We start from the raw sequence: 19831 nt of genomic DNA on the forward strand, positions 1-19831 counted from the left end.
TCCAGTTGGAGTATGGTACTATGATTTAATGAGCCATTCTCTGGCCATTTTCCCTGGTCACCTACTTGTTATTGTGGCCAGACAGTATTACAAAAGAAAATAAGTGGATTTTTTTGTCATTTGGAGTAGAACCACAGAGTTTCTGATGACTCAGAATGCACCCTAATGGGCTGTCCGAGGGGACTGATGTCTGGTACCCACATCCTTGGATCTCGGCTGAGAATTTGCCTTCACCTACCAAGAGCTCTATAATAAGTGTTGGTGGAGACACAGATTCGGCTGTTCTCAGCCCACTGAAACTCTCCTTCTCTAGAGAGTTGGTAAGTAAGTTCTTGCAACTGACAATTTAAAAGTGCACACTCAGGTTGTTCAGGTACACCAAACTGGCGCCCCTCTACAAATAATTCAAGTTACCAGGACCCTCTAACAAAAGTCATAACCAGGGCCCCTTTGGGTTGTCAAAGCCAGGACCCCCTAACGAGGGTCAAAACCAGGAAGAGGGACACAGATTATTTCACTGAAGCTTTTAGTGACCAGGGTCCCGATCAGCCTCCAGGACTCAGGCAGACAGGGGTGAAGTTAGTATCTCCCATTTTGTTGAAAATGCAAGTACTGATACACAGAAATACAAACAACAAACACAGTCGCACAGACAAAAGATCAGACTATGGAACTGTAGCCTAACAATTCCATCCCCCCTCCCAGATGCAGACCTCAAGACCAGATTGGCCCCGCTCCCAAAAGAGAACAGCCCAGATTGGCTCATTTCTCGAAAGGGCATGAGCCTGGATGAAGGAGGGTAATTCCCAGCCTGCACGAGCCAGAGCGACTTACCCCCAGATGAAACAGAAGGCTGATGGTAGGTCAGAATGCGTCTGCTCAGAGTTCCCTGGAGCAAAACGAGCCCCAGTAGCTCCTGGGGACCCAGGGAAGGGGCTGCCCCCAGTCAAGGTCGACCTGCCACGGGCACAGGCTCCTGGCTGGCTTGTCAGAAGTTGCTGCCGAACCCAAGGTCGTGTGCCCCATGCACAGGGAGACCAAACCGAAATGTTGGAGTTTCGAGCAGAGAAAGGTTTATTGCAGGGCCAAGCAAAGAGAAGGGGAACTCGTGCTCAGAAGACCCAAACTCCCCGATGGCTTTCAGGCCAGGGTTTTTAAAGACAGTGTTAGGGGAGAGGGTCGTAGGGTGCGTGAGCAGCTCGTGGACCTTCTTTGCATTGGCTGGTGGTGAAGTAATAGGGTGATGTTTCCGGAATCTCAACCTTCCGGTTCCAACTAGTCTGGAGTCTATGGGTTGGGAGCACGTCGTTTCTGTAGAAGAGCTCAAAGGTCTGCATCAAATTGTTGTGCATTTCCCTCCAGGAGGAACTAGGCTTCCCGCGAGTCTATTGTTCTGAGCAGTAACTGCTTGAGTCTGCTCTTTGGAAGTCAGCGAAGGCCTAGGAGACTAAAGGCTTTTTTCTGAAGGCTGATTGGAAGCTGGACCCTCAGGCAGCAGCTTTTAAAGTACACCAATAGACCTCTCTTTGGGGAAGACCGGAGGATGGGCGTTTCTGCCTGCTCCCTCTGCACTGAGCCCTGGGGTGTTAGTTAATTGTTTCTTTGCTACCATCCCATTGAACCCGTGAACACAAGCCCTGCTGGCCACCAGAGCCAGGCTTTCAAGGGATATGGCCTCTGGGTGGCAATGCTAGAGATGCCCAGGCTCCTTTCTCTGAGACACTGGAGACCTGACGGGGCAGAGGGGGAGCACGAATGTGACACCCACTGGCTCCCATCTCTGGAGAGGGCTGCCCTCAGCCTCAGGATGTGTGTTTAATTAGCCGCACCCCAGCACCCCCACCCCACCCCACCGCAGCTATCAAGATAAGCTCACAGCCTCTTTCACGGAAAGACCGGGGAGTTTGCTGCCTCTGGGCTCTGGCCTGGGTGGTAGCTGGTTAAGAACTGTTTTCGCCTTGTTACAGTTCTGTGGGACCCGGGAACGTAAGCCTGGCTGGCCACCAGAGCCAGGTGGTCAGAGGGCACCCCCCGGCAGGCAGCGCCAAATCCGGAGCCCCAGACGTGCACACCCCCGTTTCTGGGAGATCCCCGCAACCCCAGGGAAGGAGAGGGGGCGCACAAAGATGGTGCCTGCCGCCTTGGCCGTCCTTGGGGCGCAGTTCAGTGGCCTCCAGAAATGTGTTAAACGCCCGCGCCTCAGGCTGAAGCTTTCAAGATAGGCAACAGGCCTCTTACACAGAAACACTGGGCACAGTTCAGTCCCGGCCTCAGTGCTGGGCCCTGGGGTGTTAGCCTGGTGCGTCCTGCAGAGCCCCTGAAGGTCTGCTTCTCAGATGCTATAGCCTCGTGGGTCTCGGGGACGCAGGCGCACTGGCTTTCCAAGCTAGATGGTTTTTGGGGGTTCATCTCTCAGGTGTAGGTCTTAAAAGCTGGGGTGCCCGACGTGGAGGTCAAAGCCTCACTGAGGGAGAAGCTGGGAGCCGTCAGTCCCCAGCCCACCCCTGACCGTGGGTCGCTGTGCCAGGAGTGGGGTTTAAGGTGAGCGCGCGTCTCGGCCTCTCCTACCCGTTCTGATGTGGGTTTTGTTCACCAGATTCTAAGAGTCGCTTTGCTAGTTCCTGGATTTCTTTCAGAGGAAATTGTTCTATGTGTAGCTGTAGATTCAGGGTGTCCGCGGGATGCGGGTGAGCTCGGGGTCCTCCTGTGTCACCATCTTGAACCGGAACCCCTTGTAGCTCTTCTGTCTTTGATTCAAAGCATTAACAGGTCATCCAAAAGAGTGACAAGCAGATCACCAGGAATGAGCTCTGAAGGGCTGGAAAGAATTCCCCACTCCTCCCCTCCCCTCCCCCATCACCTAGTATTGGGCTTGCACGTGATTGGCAATCAGTGAACGCTGCTGAAAGGAAGAGTCAAGCTGAGATGTGCAGGTAAAGTGGGGACATTCAGGTTGGCAGGCTTACACTGATAGATGCTGCTCCTGAGTTCTTTGGGAACAGACACCTAGAAGCAGGTGTGCCCTCGTCTTGAGAATCCTTCAAACACTGCAGATGCAAAGCAGAAAAAAAGAGTAATTCTGAGTTCCTGGAGTGCTGGTGGTTGAATTCACCCACCTTCTGCAGGGCCCACCAGAGGAGCTGAGGTGTTTCCCTCACTGAGCCTCTGTTCACTGACGCTCCTGCCTCAGGTCTTTGCACATGTACTGCCTGGAACACGTCTGCTCCCATCTGCGCCTGTCAAATTTCTCTTCATCCATTAGACAGCGGCAACAATTTGACTTTCCTGGATGCTCTTGATTTAGACTGAATTCTTTGGTTGTATTCTCTCAGAGGACCCTCCACTCTTCCTTCACAGCACTTACCACGTTTTGTAACGACGCACGCTGTGTTACGGACAGCATGTTGCCCTGGCAGTGCAGGGAACAAACTGGACCTCAGTGCTCAGTGTGGCACCTGGTACAAGTAGGGGCTCAGTGCAGATCTGCTACTGGGGGTGGGGACGGGGGAGGGACAGATAGTCTTCTCTTTTTAAAAATGAGTGGTTTGACCTTAGGACTTCTGTCTAAACTCCATTTAAAGGCAGTAAAGATTGAAATATACAAGTTCTCACAAAGACCACAATTAAGAAATGCAAGTTATCCTTTTCTAGTGACATAAATTTATAGGGGAGCTAAAGAGAGAAACTATATGGGTTACCAAAAACAGCCACCAATTTGAGATCTGGTCATAATACTTAAACTGCAATGAGAATAGGTCCTCAGTCTATTTTTATGAAATTTATCCCCACTCTGAAGTGGCAGTGTGTACAAAGGTAACAGAGCTTGTGATAGTTTACAGAAATATTGGTTACAACATGCATATTATGAAGTGCTTCAAACATATACATACTAAGTTTCATGCTGAATAAATAATCCCCCCAATTTTATTTTTACATAAAAATATAATATTGCACTCTTAACAAGACCAGTCATTTTGCATATTTTTCTCTTTAGATAAATGATGAAATTCAGCCTTAAAAAGAAAAAAAGATTGAGTAGCAACCTTATTCTAATAAGGGACTAATGTAAAGTTCTCAGTAGAAAAATGAAAGACAATAGCTGCGATTTTTTTGTTTTAAACAAAGCAAATCACTTCAACGTGAATAGGAATAGTCTCATCTCTGCACCTATTTGGACCTCAGAATTAATAGGTGGTCTGTGCAAACCATGATCTCAGTGCAGCCGTGAGGTGTTCTTACCTCTGTATGCAACTGAAGGTTACAAGCATACATAGCCACTTGCTTCCTCTTGTATTTACCTTGACAGCAGAGACTTTGCAATTGTATTTTATACAGTTTTTAAGCGGAATGTTTTAGAAAGTCTGGAAGTTACAAAAGTAGTTCTGTAAACACCATATGAATTAAATGTCCATAACAAACACGCAAGTAATTCTTAGGCAGGAATACATCTTTTTATCTCATGGTAACATTACTGAGCTTATTTTACAGTGTTTTCAAAGCCAATAAAGCAGCACCCCAAGTAAAAATAGAGCCATAATATCATGATAGACTATTCCAGGATTTTTAGAAATTCTGTCTTTATCATGTGTAAGTTTGCTGTGGAGTACACAGATTTTTCTATTGTTCCTAGAATTCTCAAGTGGTATAGGTTAGTAGAAACAGTGGAAACTGCTTCCTAAAAGAATTATTCTGCCTCCTGTTTAAAACGAAGTAAGCTGTGTCCTTTTCTTTTGTAATTCTGTTTTGGGGAAGAAAACTCCTCCTGCATATTAGATTAAATGCCTTAACTGGACTGCATTATTAATATCTGTGCAAACTTTTTCTGAAATGGAGGCTTTCTATTGCAAATTGTTAAGTATTCAATGCTCTGTAAATGGCAGATATTAAAAGAATTATCATTGTGTTTAAATCTTAGTGGCTCAACTAAGGATATTCCATATCTAGTGCTATGGATTTTAAGTAGGATTTTTATGAAGAAACAGAATGTGTCTGAAAATCAAAGATACTTGTGTTGTTGTTTGTGACTGTCAAAAAGTCTGGTTCTACTTTGAGCTAAGAAGGCAACAGGCAAAAACTGCCTAACACTGAGATTCAAATATTCAGATATTCCAAAAAATGGTGCAGAGGCACCTACTGAATTTCATACTTCTCAAAGAAAGCAATGATTAAGTCCTGAATTCTTTATCCTTATCTTTCCTTTTTTGGGGGTAGTGGAGTGGGTGTGTTATCTTGGCAGAAAACTTTTAAAATATAATCTTTAGAGCATTTTATACAAACAGCTAACCAATTTAAATTCCACTGGCTTTTTTGGAGTAATAGAAAATAGAAAGTAATAGAAAACAGAAATAGAGAGATGCTCATCTTTTCTTTAGAATCCTCTATGGAAAAAAAACTTTAAGAATATGATTTTAATTTACTGTGCCAGACTTCAACCTTGTTGGTTAGTGCATACTGACACACCCTCCAGGTTATTACTAAACAAAACTTTCCTCTCAGGACCTTGTGAGGCTGCAGAATTTTGTGCAGATGAATAGACTTTATCATTACTTGGATGGTTTGTTTGGTCATCCATTTCTTCGGGTTTGACCTCCTGTAACTGGCGAAGTCAGCAAATCTAGCTTGGAGTTAAAGTGCCTTGCAGAATGCGAGGTTCTCCTCACTCATCCAGCTGCATAGCTGCTGAGGAAGGAATAGAACATTGGCTGTTTCAGGCGCTGCTGGTCCTTCCGACACCAGGCGATCACGGTCCCATCACTGTTTGCGGTGTACAAATGGTGGCCATCGCAGGAAAATGTAAGGCTGTGAAAAAAAAATCCCATTTGTATATTGTGTCTCTGAAAAGTGTATCAGCATATTGGTGATCATATGGAAATCAGTGTAAGGGGGTTAAGATATCTTTACTGGAGCACAGAGACAAACAAAATGACGGCCTACAACTCATTGGTTTTGACTGTAATTCTAATATAGTTGCTCTGCTGGCATGTTTGTCAAGCTCCTTCTAACCAAGTGATACAGACTAAACCAGGACCAAAAGGATCGGTATGTTCTGTTCCTTCTTTGCATATTTTCTTTTCCCTTCTTGTTTAGCCTGATTACTTAAACAACAAATACTTGGGTATAGGAAACTTTGAAAAATACAGCAGTACTACATTTTCTCTCTATAGAAATAAATGGTGATTATTTTATGGAGGGATTTTATTTCCCTGAAAGGGGAAAGGGTAAAAAATGTAACATTAATGCATAATTAATTTAGGTTCATTAAACTTTATATTTAGTGGATTAAAAATAAGTTTATTTTAATAAAGTAGAATTTGAATCACTTCCTTCCAATTGAGTTTTTAAAGTCAAATTTGTTGACAGAGCACAGGGTAACTGGTTGTTTAGCAGTCCTGTCAAGCACACTCCTGTAGCCATCAATCACCATTATGGGATTTTCCATAAGGAAAGGGAAAAAATCCATCACTTCTGCAGTTCAAGAGGCCTTCCCTGGCGCGAGCCCAGCATGCCTGCCTGTGGGACTGTGAGCTCCTGACCCAGATTCTGAGCTCCATGAAGACAAGCACTTTGCCTCCTCTTGCCACCGGGCCCCGGACATCCTGGGCTTCGATAAATGGCCGGCTGTTTATAATGACTCTCATAACGCACTTCTGTACCTCTGTGTGCTTTACTGTCTCTCCAACAAAAGAGTCTCAGAGTATGTTATGAAGAAAAGAAGAGGTGAGGGAGGTTTTACCTTACAATAGGCTTATTTGATTTAGGAAATGTAATTTCCCGCACAGGCTTTAGGTCCCAAGTACTCCATAACCTGGAGGAAGAAAAAAGTCATCATCTAATTATGCAAACTAACGTTCCCTTCCCTAAAAATTGAACCTACGTGTTTACTTGTTAAAAATCATCTGGAAGGAAACACAATAAACGATTAACAGTAGTTACTTCTGGCAGTTTGCCCAGGTGGGTGGGGAGAAAGGAAACCTAACTGTATATTTTCATATTGTTACTCTTTCATAGTTGACAAATAATATAAAATTTCAAAAATGTACTAAAGCTATCTTTACTATTTATAAATAAAACAAAGAACTGAAGAACCGATATCCGAAGGTGATTTTAAATCTCTAAATATTAGATATTACTATGTTTAGATAGTAAAAACTAATTTTTGAAACTGCTGTGCCCTCACAAACAAAAGTACACAAAGAAATAAAAAACTCCTCTTACCTTACAATTCCATTTTCTAATCCCCCAGCAATCACGTTGATAGATATCCCCTCAGGCTGGTTAGAGAAAGCCACGGAACAAATGATCTCTCTGCAGTGGACATGTCCAACGAGGTCCCCGTTCACTGTCCAGAGTCTGAGGTCACTGCCCCCGCCAGCTAAAACGCCACAGTCACCCGCAGGTCACCAGGCTGTGGGTGTCACAGAGCCCCCTACACCGGGCCCCAGAGGGGCACCCCTGAGGGCCTAGCTTGTTTGTTTTAGTGATGAAGTTTATAGGCAACTCACGACTGAGGACGGTATAAATGGAACTACTGCACTGTAAGTCACACAGAGTTGGCATATTTATCTAGAGATGACGACCAGTGAAGAAAATGAAAATAAAAAATTAAGCTACAAGGTAGAGCAACAATGTAAATTAACCATGAATCTTTCTGTAGTCATAATATTTCAGCATACAAACTGCCAAGTCTGAATTTGAAAGTACCTAGAAAGCTAAACAATCTCCAAAAAGAGAAGAAAATATTCTGTGAAACTATCTATAAGAAGTGACTTCCGGAACTTCTGAAGAAAAAAAATGTTACAGTAAAAGCTGAGTTAAAAACTAATTCTTAAAAAAAAAAGAAAGCTAATTCTTCAGAATGTCTAAGATTGACTCTTACAAATCAATGTCTTATTAAACGAACTTTTTTTCCTTTCAAAGACCATGAGTAACCAAACTTTTTGTAGTTTTCCAGGGGGTGGAGGAGGCACTAATTGCTTTAATATCCTCTATAAACTCGGGCTGTGGTTTGGGGCCTCATGGTGATGTGTCCAGCCTTCTCTGGAGAAATATTCTCATACTGATAAGACAGAGGTTAAGAGGCATGATAAAGTTTGGATGACATAGTGTGTTACTACACTTAATTTTATCTCTCCATTAGAACTAACAGAAAAGCAGAGAATGTGTTTCTCTCTTTATTAAGGAAATGAAAAGATTTTATAGCAAAGAAATAAATATTGGAAATACTTCTTTACCTAAAGGTATGCAAAAGACCTTCAAATGTCACCAACCGAAATGCCTAGTGTGTTGCAGTATCATTCACAATAGCCAAAAGGTGGGAACAACCCAAATGTGTATCAAGAGATGAATGGATAAACAAAAATGTGGTATGTCTATATGATGGAATATTGTTTAGCCACAAAAAGTAATGAAGTTCTGATACAGGTACCAACACGGATAAACCTTGAAAGTGGTACGCTAAGTGAAATAACCCAGACACAAAAGGACAAATACTGTATGATTCCACTTATATAAAATATCTAGAATAGGCAAATTCACAGAGATAGAAAGTCGAATAGAGGTTACCAGGATCTGTTGGGGAGGGAGGAGTGGGAGTTACGGTTACAGAGTTTCTGTTCAGGGTGATGAAAAAGTTTTTGAAATGGACAGTGGTGATGGTTGCACAACATTGTGAACGTAATAATGCCACTGAATTGTATTCTTTAAAATGGTTTAAATGGCAGCTTGTATGTTAAATATATTTTACCACACACATAAACACACACACATAGTGTAGATTAAAAAATGCCCAGTGGTCTACTTCCCATTGTGGAATATCGATTAGGAGAGATTATCCAAATAAAGCATCAAGATATAGGAGACTCTGGGACTTCCCTGGTGGCTCAGTGGTTAAGAATCCGCCTGCCAATGCAGGGGACACGGGTCCGATCCCTGGTCCGGGGAGATCCCACATGCCGCCGAGCAGCTAAGCCCGTGTGCCACAACTACTGAGCCTGCGCTCTAGAGCCTGCGAGCCACAACTACTGATCCCACGTGCCACAACTACTGAAGCCTGCGCGCCTAGAGCCCGTGTGCTGTGACAAGAGAAGCCACCGTAATGAGAAGCCCGCGCACCGCAATGAAGAGTAGCCCCTGCTCACCCCAAGCAGAGAAAGCCCGCGTGCAGCAACAAAGATCCAACACAGCCAAAAATAAATAAATTTAAAAAAAAAAAGATATAGGAGACTCAATATGCTAAAGAAATACAATTGTAGATGATAAACTCATCTTTTACGTAAGTAGAGATTTCACTCTTTCTTTTGTATTTAATATCTAATAAAGATTTTAAAAAATATATAAAGTAACCAGATGTGTACTAGTAAGGTCAGAAGGCTTATTAAAGTCATTGGATACATATCCATAAAAGATATGGATGTAGGGGTTGGTAACTGTAAGACACAGCTACTGCATGGCTTAGTTCTTCAAAATAAAAAATCTAAATGTGGTCCTCAACTCTGAAGTATGGTATGGAACTTAATAGGCAAAGAATTACCCTAGCAGATTGCCCAGAAACTTGGTCTACCACAAAACCAAGTAAACACTCATCTGCCTAAGATTATAAATATATATTAAAAAAAAAAATCAAGGCCCATACCCAATACCGGATTGCTTTCATGTATAATTTAACATATCAACTAAAAGTCAGAAAGTTGGGCATTCCTGAAAAAATCTTTATTCTTCCTATACATCTTCATCAAAATTAAAAGACATTGGAGAACTACCCCCTACTCTGAATCTTAGAATATTATATTAACTTCAGAGTACCACTGGCAACACAGGAAAAGGCTATGAACCCTAGTTGAAATGCATATATTTTGATATAGTGGCAGAATGATTTAAAAAAATACAGAAACCATCTACTATAATATTTACATAGTTTAATAAATTTTACATCTTATCACTATAACAACCACATCCCATAATAAGCCCTGGGAAATTAGGATCAGGAGGAGTGAGTTTGCCAGTGTTATCTTCAGCCCTAATACAGAAATGTTTGAGATTATATATGTGTATACATACACATATACATATATTATATATACATATACATACACATGCATATATATTTATTTCTCTTAAATTTTGATTTTAAAGTTACTTGGATGGTTCTCATTGAAGTGTCAAGACTTTTGGTAGGCTACATCTGATAACTTTCTTCCCTTCCTGGACTATAAGAATAGGAGAATGAAATATATTCTGGATCACTAAACATAAATTTGTCCTCTCTTTTAAAAAATCATTATTCTTATTATGCTCTCTATATGCCACATGCTCTTTATGAGTACCCTTCTATATGCATTGAGAGGCCTCAAGCAAGTTGAGAAGGCCTTTTTGTTCAAAGTGGAAAGAAAGTTCTAGCCATTACTCTATTCTACTGTGCGCACTACCTAGGGGCACCTGAACACCCTACTAGTGAGCTGGTAAGTGTAAGCAAAAGTAATCTGGTTTCTTGTTCCCATATGACTAGCTAATATAATATCACAGATATAATAAATCACTGCTGGCAGCAGGAAAGTAATTAACTTTACAAAATTCGGTTCCCTCGGGATCAGTCCTAACTTCCAAATGTTGCCAAAACAAGAAAGTAGAGAACTCTATATAAATAATCATTATATGATTCCCCCAAATTCCCTCTTGATGTGACATACTAAAAGCCACTAATGTACAAATCAAGGAAGAACAATCAGCAAAGTCATCAATCATCTGCCCACACTTATATTACCAAAGTCAACTATTTAAGATCTTTCCCCTTAGTTATGCTGATTAGGAAATAAAAATGTTTTCATGACATTATTTTATGACTAGGGGTGAAGACTGGCAAATACTTCACATCTGAAATCTTGAAGCATGACTGAAGATGTTACTTTTCTTAAATACAAGCATGAATGAGTGTTTTGTAAAAACAAGAGCTTTATCGTGGTATACTACAAAAATAAATATTCGGACTTTGTCCCAGGTCCCTGGCATAGAGCTCCTAAAACCCTTGTTAATTTACTGTCTTTTTTATGCTAATGAGATGACTCCTGGGGGGAGGCCCAGACAGCTTCAGGATGGGAACTGCTCACCCGAAAAACCAACCCCAAGTTAGAACTTACAGCACCTCCCACTTCCAGGGAAGGGAGAGGGGCTGGAGGTTGAGCTCAGTTCCTACTGGCCAATGATTGAATCTACCTTGCCTACAGAATGGAACCTTAGAAAAACTCCTAAACAACAGGGGGAGGAGAGTTTCCAAGTTGATGAGCACACTGACATGCCAGGAGGGTGGACAGACCCTGTGACCTCACCCTACCTACCTTTTCTTCTGGCTGTTCCCATCTATCCTTTGTAATGAACCATAGTAGTAAGTACAGTGTTTTACTGAGTTTTGTGAGTCATTCGAGAGAATTATCAAACCTGGTGGGGGGTCTTGGGACTCCCAAATTTGCTAACTTCAACTAGTTAGTGTCAGAATTGAATTGTACTGTTGGACACCCAGTTGGTGTCACAGAATTGGAGAACTGTTTAGTGTCTGGAAAGACCACACATTTGGTGTCAGGAAAAAACAAACAATATGAAAAATGCAAGCAAAGGATAAAAGACCACCCACTGTAGATGTGTCAAAGATATCTGTACTGAGTGGACAAAAAGAAACAGTTTTTCAAAGGATCCTTTCAATTAATGGAAATGCAAACAGAAAATTTATGAGCTTTTCAACAGTTCTTTCCCACTGGATGCATCAAGTTTTTTTAATATGTATACATGAAAAAACAAAAACTAAAAGCCAGACCTTTGATTAGGAGATATATCTTTGTCATGTAAATTTGGGGCAAATTATACTTCCATTTTATACTACTCTCTCACAGGAACTACAAGACACATGTAGGAAGTTGATCATCTGCTGATGCTTTTCATTTAGTCAGGAGGGAGGTAGCAAAGTCAGTAGTTAAAAAGCAGAAGCAAAAAAGGATGGAAAAACAAAACCAAAGGAAATTCAGATAATTATGTAACAGTAATTTGCTTAACTTACATGTGCTCAAATGCAATCTTACATATATCTGAAAAAAAGTTAAATTACGACAATACTAACTTTTGCATAAGTAGATGCCTAAACTGATGAACTCAATCTTCAACCTTACTGGTTTTTTTTTTGGCCTCGCTGTGCGGCATGGCGGATCTTAGTTCCCTGACTAGAGATCGAGCCCATGACCCCTGCATCGGGAGTGTGGAGTCTTAACACACATACATGCTATCCCCTAAGCATACAGATCTGGCAGGGGCCTGAGAGATGGAATGCAACCGTTGCACCTGTGATGTAACCAGCTGGCTGAATGCACTGCGACTGCAGCCACCCTGTGCTTTGGTTTTGGGGCCAGCTCACCTGAGTCACACACGGTGGCAATGTCACCTGTAGTCTCACTGGCAGAGACGGCTGTGACAGGGCTTTTGTGTCCCGCCAGACTTTGTACGTAGCACAACCTGAAACACCAAAGACATGAATTTGCATATGATCATTACATATAATTATATTCTCTTATTTGTATAATTCTTTTCCTCGGTGTATATGTATCTACTATTTATAAGGCATTCCTGACTATATTCCTAACTGATTGTTTAATTCAATAAGATTACAAAGGTAAAGTCTGTATTTCATGCTTAAAGCTATTATGATATAAAGATATTATTTTAGTGCATCTATTTCTCACAGTGAGAACTGAAACATTAAAAGTAGCTATTTTAGAGTTGGAGATTTCTGTACCTGTTTAAATCCCATATGATGCAGGTTCCATCTCTGCTCACACTTATCATTATACTGTATGGTTTGCAGACAAACAAGCTGGTTATCTCTTCTGTGTGCCCATAGAGATGTATCTGAGACTCCATTTCTATCTCTGAAGGCTAAAATTAAAAACATAAGTAAAGGGCTTCCCTGGTGGCGCAGTGGTTGAGAATCTGCCTGCTAATGCAGGAGACACGGGTTCGAGCCCTGGTCTGGGAAGATCCCACATGCCACGGAGCAGCTGGGCCCGTGAGCCACAGCTGCTGAGCCTGCGCGTCTGGAGCCTGTGCCCCGCAACGGGAGGGGCCGCGATAGTGAAAGGCCCGCGCACCGCGATGAAGAGCGGTCCCCGCACCGCGATGAAGAGTGGCCCCCACTTGACGCAACTGGAGAAAGCCCTCGCACGAACCGAAGACCCAGCACAGCCAAGAATAAATAAATAAGTAAATAAATAAAATAAATTAAAAAAAAAAAAAACATAAGTAAAGTGTAAGACAAAAACCATGACAAAAGGTATCCTAGTGTCGTATCTCAAAAATAAAAACAACCCAAGTGATTCAAACATTCTTCTCAAACATCTCATTTTTCAATCTAGTTCAACTTTTTCTAAAGAGTAAAACTAATTAAACATTAAAAAATTTTTAATTGACCATAATTTCATCAACAAATAAGCTTTTCATTTTTGTCTATTCTTTTCCAGTCTTTAGCCAAATACATATGTATTTTATAGCTGTGATTATTGCCATACAAATAATTCCCTATTTTGTATTTTATACATTCTCCCATAAGCATTTTCCATTTTTGACAGTGTCTTCAAAATGATTTTTCAGTTATAATACTCTATACAGTTAGTATACCAAAATTTACTTGAGCATCCTTTTTAAAAATTAATTAATTAATTAATTTAGGCTGCGTTGGGTCTTTGTTGCCGTGCGCGGGCTTTCTCTAGTTGCGGTGAGCGGGGGCTACTCTTCATTGCGGTGCGCGGGCTCATCGCGGTGGCTTCTCTTGTTGCGGAGCACGGACTCTCGGCGCACGGGCTTCAGTAGCTGTGGCACACAGGCTCAGTAGTTGTGGCTCGCGAGCTCTAGAGCGCAGGCTCAGTAGTTGTGGCGCACGGGCTTAGTTGCTCTGCAGCATGTGGGATCTTCCCGCACCAGGGCTCGAACCCGTGTCCCCTTCCTTGGCAGGCGGATTCTTAACTACTGCACCACCAGGGAAGCCCCCTTGAGCATCCTTTATGATAGACATTTAAAATTGTTTCAAATTTTTTCAAAATTATAGATGTCATAATTAAATCCTTCATTTATATAAGTTTTGTTCCTCCTCTAAATCATTTCTTTAGAATTTCCAGAATCCTACTAGTGGATCAGTGAATATTAATAATTTTACAGTTCTTTTGTGTACTTTTCAAAGGCTTTGTACCAATTCATGATGCCACCAATGGTGATGTATTACTCATCAATAGTTGTGGACTGATTTTCTAAATCAAACATTGCAAACTGATGTTCCAAGTTCCACATGGCTCACAGACACCAGATGTCCACACAGGGTCTAACTTTTGTTTTCATTAGGGTAGCAGTTTATTGTCATAAAGTATTTCAACACAAAGAATATAGAAAAGTATAAAGTATAATAAAAAGCTGTATACTGACCACTCAGTTAAACTAATCCTAACATTTTATAAGATCAGCTTATTTTTTAAATAAAGAAAACATTAAACATTACATTGTGTACTGTTTTACATCCTATTTCCTCTCTCTTGTCAGAAGTTACTATTATCCTGAATTTTGTATTTGTTTCCCATATATGTAGAATTTATGTTCTACTATATGTTACTATAACGATTGTATTGTTTTCCATGTTGCTAAGCTTTATATATATGGTATTAATTATTCTTTAGGTATCTGCTGCATCTTGCCTTTTTGATCACCACTGCTTTTGAAACATATCTGTGTTGAGTTATTAGCTGCAGCTCATCTATTTCAAGTGCTTTATTTTTCACATAAAAATACCTATTTTAGGGCTTCCCTGGTGGCGCAGTGGTTGAGAGTCTGCCTGCTAATGCGGGGGGCGCGGGTTCGAGCCCTGGTCTGGGAAGATCCCACGTGCCACGGAGCGGCTGGGCCCGTGAGCCACAGCTGCTGAGCTTGCGCGTCTGGAGCCTGTGCCCCGCAACGGGAGGGGCCGCGATAGTGAAAGGCCCGTGCACCGCGATGAAGAGTGGTCCCCGCACCGTGATGAAGAGTGGCCCCCGCTTGCCGCAACTAGAGAAAGCCCTCGCACGAACCGAAGACCCAGCACAGCCAAAAATAAATAAATAAATAAATAAAATAAATTTAAAAAAAAAAAAAAAAAACCTATTTTATTCTTAAAGACTCAGATGACCAGGCAATACCAGGCTTACAGTTCCCCTTGGAACCACGGGCTTGAGCTGTGTGGCAGTGGCTTCTGTTTAGCTAGGGCATGTGGCCTTCAGCTGCACACAACCACAGCAACCAGATGGCTCTGAACAAGGGCACGAGTTCTGCTTCTCCTCCGTGACCTTCCCCGCAGGGCCAGGAGCCTGCAGGGCCACAGGGATGTGTCAGCGCCCTTGCAGACCATTCTTCAGGGTCCCTGGGACCAAGGAATTCCTTGCCCCAAAAGGCCTGAGCTCCTTCCTTCTCTGCCTGAACTCTGCAGCATTTCAGTTTGTGACTCAATTCCCATTCTAAATCTTTGAAAATTTCCTGAGTTTTAAACGGCAATCAAGGTTGTTTTAACTTGAATTTCTCTTATTGTAACTAAGTTTAACTTTTTCACATATTCATTTTCTTATCTGTAAATTTGTGTGCTTGGTTTTGTGTATTTGTTACTACATTAGAAAAATTATGTGAAGGAATTCCTCTATTTGTGGAATAGAATGCAAGTACCTTTCTTGTTTCTTCTGCTGGATGACCTGGATCCCCATGCCAGGCTAGGGACGCCTTACCCAAACTCAAGTCTTGAGGATCCTGGACAACCCAGGGAATTCCAATCCAGGCTGTAATTCCAGGCAAGAGTTGGTCCTATCTGACTCATCCTTACTCTTAGGGACCAGCCTTTTGGACAAGGGCCTCCTTGGGACTCCCCAGCTTGCTCTGTCCCTTGTTGTTGTTTTCTATTCCTCTCACAAGAGGCTGTCCAAGGACAGGGTCAATATTCTAGGATTGACAAATGCCCTCAAGGCTAAAGCTCCCTCCTTATTAAAAAAAAAAAAAAAAATATATATATATATATATATATATATATATATGTATATATATGTGTGTGCGTGTGTGTGTATTTTTTTTTTTTTACTTCATGATCATGAATAATATTTATGGGGTAAACACAAGATAGGTACCCTGTAGTGGTTATTGAAATTTTATAGACTTTGCACTTTAAAATGATTATAAGAGCTAGTGTTACTAGATGATTCCCTGATGGATCAGAAAATAACTTCCATGGGTAGAACAGGAGTCTTGTGCTGGCCTACTTCTTCATAAAATGTTCTTGAATGGTGTAATACTGCCTCGGATAAACGGCATATATATTCTCCTACCACCATCAATTTAGAGAACAGAAATACAGGTGTTCACTTATATGAGGACGATGTGGCCACACTATTTAATTAGGGAAAAAACGACTCGAGACCAACTATTTTAAAATCAGTTATCACTTTTAGAAGACATTCTTCTCTAATACTGTACATAAATGGCTTATAGATAACAATTCCCTATAACCAACCAACGTATTCGTCATGACACATGTAGAATGCATTTTAGCCGACTATCTTGGGATAGTCAACAGAAACTCACAATGCTCAAAGTTATATATGCTTCACTAGCTCAGGAAAGTACTTCATAAGATTCCCTTGAAAATATTTTCAGACGACAATTATTTTGGTCATATCCTACATGGTGCTACATGGGAGGTGGTCTTTCGTATGTGTCAAGGCCAACACAAACAAGAGCATAAATACTTTTAGAACCATGGCATTCAATGGGTTGGGAGAACAGAAGCTAGTAAACATGAGGTGTTTCCTGCCAACCTCACAGGCATAGGGTCACATCTGCAGCTTCGGGGACCCCAAAATGATGAGACGGTCCCCAGTAAAAAGCAACAACAACATCTACAAAAACCCAAGTAACCTTCTCTCAGATCAAACAATGATAAAACCACACAGCTAAGATACAATTTTGGACATGGTTTAAATAGTAACTGTTAATCTCATGACTTGATTAACTAATACTATTAATACTTAGGAGAAAAAGAAAACCCTTACAAATAAATTGAAAAAATCCATTTTCAGGCAAATACAGAACTGAGGAAAGGTAAGCAACCTAAGAATTCACAATAACTTCAAACTAAAAGAGGCATGTGTCTTGCTGTATTCAAATGATAATAACTACATCTTTGATCTATTTCAAAGCTATGTTGTGCAAAATGACTCCTATACCGAGTACAGCTTAATCTTTTTTTTTTTTTAACCAATACTGTATACTGTGCTAGTGTACAATTAAAATTTTAAATTATAGGAAGAATGGAAGTAAGGAAAACTAAGAGCAAGGCTGTTCATAGTGTTGGGAAAAGCAAGAGGAAATAAAAAACAAAAGATGAAGCTAGTTTTTAAATAGGTGTCTATGATGGTGCAAATGATCTGAGTGTACAAACAGACAACTGCTCTAGCAGCAGAGATTAGAATATATTTGTAGAAAAAAGGAAACAGAGGGTGAGCTCAGAAGGTGAAAGGCAATGGCAGTGGTAAATATTAGAGACGTTATAAAATAACATCCGCTTTAGGCCTTGGGGAGTAAAAAGGAGAAAACAGAAGATATTCCAAAAGTGAAGGCGCCTCTCTGCTCAGACTCCTTAGCATGCTTCTTATTGTGGCCTGTTTATAAGACCCTCACCTCACTCTACTGTTCCTGCCCTGAATTTGGCACTCCTCCCAGCATGTTATACTCTAAACTACACATAAAAGTATCTGCCATCCCCCAAACTACCATGCCTTTGTTTCCATGTGTTGGTTTACTTTGCTACAATACTCTTTCCTCTTTTCTCCACTTAGTAAAATGGTCCTTTAAGATCTAGCTCATGTGTAACTTTTCAGGCTTCCTGACATCTGGTTGGTCCCACTTCTGGCTCTTCTAAGCTGTCTGTGAATCTTTCTTAGAACACAACCTCACTGTCCTGCAATAACCTGTACATGCCGACCTCCTGACACAGAGCCCTCACCACGGCTGGCCTGTATCACTACAGCGCCTCTGAACTGGTACCCTCCCCTCCAGCCTCACACCCCTTTTAAGCGATTCTCCTTGTAGGCGCTACAGTGATGGCCTTAAAATGCTGACTGGATCATATCACTCCTGCTTCAAACATTTTAATGACTCCTTAGACTAAGAGACAGAAACAATATTATGATCACATTTATACCCCAAGGATCGTGGCAAAGAACCTTAACAAGGGCTTAAAAGGGAATAAACTTGGACAGAAAAGTAAAGAACTGAGCATCACCCTATGCTAGAAATACAGGTTTCACCCAGTAAAACATGTTTTATAAAATGATGCAGAAAATTATAATTTAAAAAAAGCACAGGGGCTTCCCTGGTGGCGCAGTGGTTGAGAATCCGCCTGCCAATGCAAGGGACACGGGTTCGAGTCCTGGTCTGGTAAGATCCCACATGCCGTGGAGCAGCTGGGCCTGTGAGCCACAACTACTGAGCCTGCGCGTCTGGAGCCTGTGCTCCGCAACAAGAGAGACCGCAACAGTAAGAGGCCCGCACACCGCGGTGAAGAGTGGTCCCCGCTCGCCGCAACTAGAGAAAGCCCTCGCACAGAAACGAAGACCCAACACAGCCAAAAATAAAAATAAATTTTTAAAAAAGCACAGAGCACATTTTAGACTAGAATGATAATCACTAAGTTATCACCCTAAACTTGCCACTAATGCTCAACAGCACCACAGCTGATTCAAGAAAGGAATGACAGACCTACAGTGGAAATGCCTCTTAGGAATTGGTCCTTTAATTAACTACTAAAATACTGTAGGTTTAATCTCTTAATAAAGTAAGTACTGTTACTGCAAAAAAAAAAAAAAAAAAGGAATGACAGTCGATTAAAAGAAGTATTGCATAATGTCTTCTTCACTAGAGTGTTTTAATAATTTAACTCTCAAATCCAAAGGATTCAGTGAATGAAAAAATTTCTTCCAGTAAGTGGTAGAAATCAAGACTGGCTACTTGGATTTTTCTGTCATTTAATTCACCCAGAGGGCACAGGAATGTTGAACATCAGGAGTTCTGTACTTCCAACTTTTATAGAATCTTGTGGAATACTTGTAAGCACTCAGGTTGATACTGAGAATGAAAGCAAGCAAGCAAGCATCAAAATGCCATGAAAAAGCCTAAACTCAAAACAGGTCATAACTCAAAATACTGTCTGTCTCTGACCTTTACAGTTATTTTCAAAACTTTTGTGATCTTAATAAACCTAAAATTAAAGAGTTAGACATGTGACCTTTTAAATTTTAAAAGCTTATGTGAAGAGATTAAAGTAAAAAAGATTAATGTACAAAAAATTTAATCTTATACCAAATTTATGCTTCATAAAGGGTTTCTTTCCCTCACTGACATGAAAATCCCACAAAACGCGCCCAGGACCTACCGTGCCGCTCATGAATCTGTTTGTGTAGGCCGTGACGACACCACATCTGCTCCCAGTAAACAGCTGGCAACTGTCCGGTACCCAAGCACAACTAGTCACCTAGAGAAAGGACAGGTCAAAGATTATCATGTGTAAAAAGCATGAGAAATGCTTCTACTTTTCTGACAATTATTTTAAACATATATGATCACAAAATTTAAGGTAAACATTTTACTTGAAATGATTAGAATGGTGTAAGATAGAATAATATTCTGTAACTTTAAGCTATCTAAAAGCTGTTTCCAAATTAAAATGTATTACAATGCATTGTCTATGATTTTACATTTTTCTGTGTACACACACACACACACACACACACACACACACACA

At 41.1% G+C, this 19831-nt stretch overlaps 1 protein-coding gene across 4 annotated transcripts in view; it reads right to left on the reverse strand.

Moving 5' to 3' along the window:
- Positions 1-3763: 3763 nt before the first annotated feature.
- Positions 3764-19831, reverse strand: part of LYST (lysosomal trafficking regulator) — a 195228-nt gene continuing 179160 nt past the window's right edge. For all 4 annotated transcript variants that reach the window (XM_057530732.1, XM_057530731.1, XM_057530730.1 and 1 more), the window contains 6 exons: positions 19463-19561; positions 12773-12912; positions 12395-12492; positions 7216-7372; positions 6734-6805; positions 3764-5799 (listed from right to left, as the gene is read on the reverse strand). In XM_057530732.1, coding sequence (XP_057386715.1) covers positions 5661-5799; positions 6734-6805; positions 7216-7372; positions 12395-12492; positions 12773-12912; positions 19463-19561 — 705 coding nt within the window. In that variant the 3' untranslated portion in view covers positions 3764-5660. The remainder of the gene's footprint in view (positions 5800-6733; positions 6806-7215; positions 7373-12394; positions 12493-12772; positions 12913-19462; positions 19562-19831) is intronic.

The sequence above is a fragment of the Balaenoptera acutorostrata genome, chromosome 16 (genome assembly GCF_949987535.1).
Source record: "Balaenoptera acutorostrata chromosome 16, mBalAcu1.1, whole genome shotgun sequence".
Classification (NCBI taxonomy): Eukaryota; Metazoa; Chordata; class Mammalia; order Artiodactyla; family Balaenopteridae; genus Balaenoptera; species Balaenoptera acutorostrata.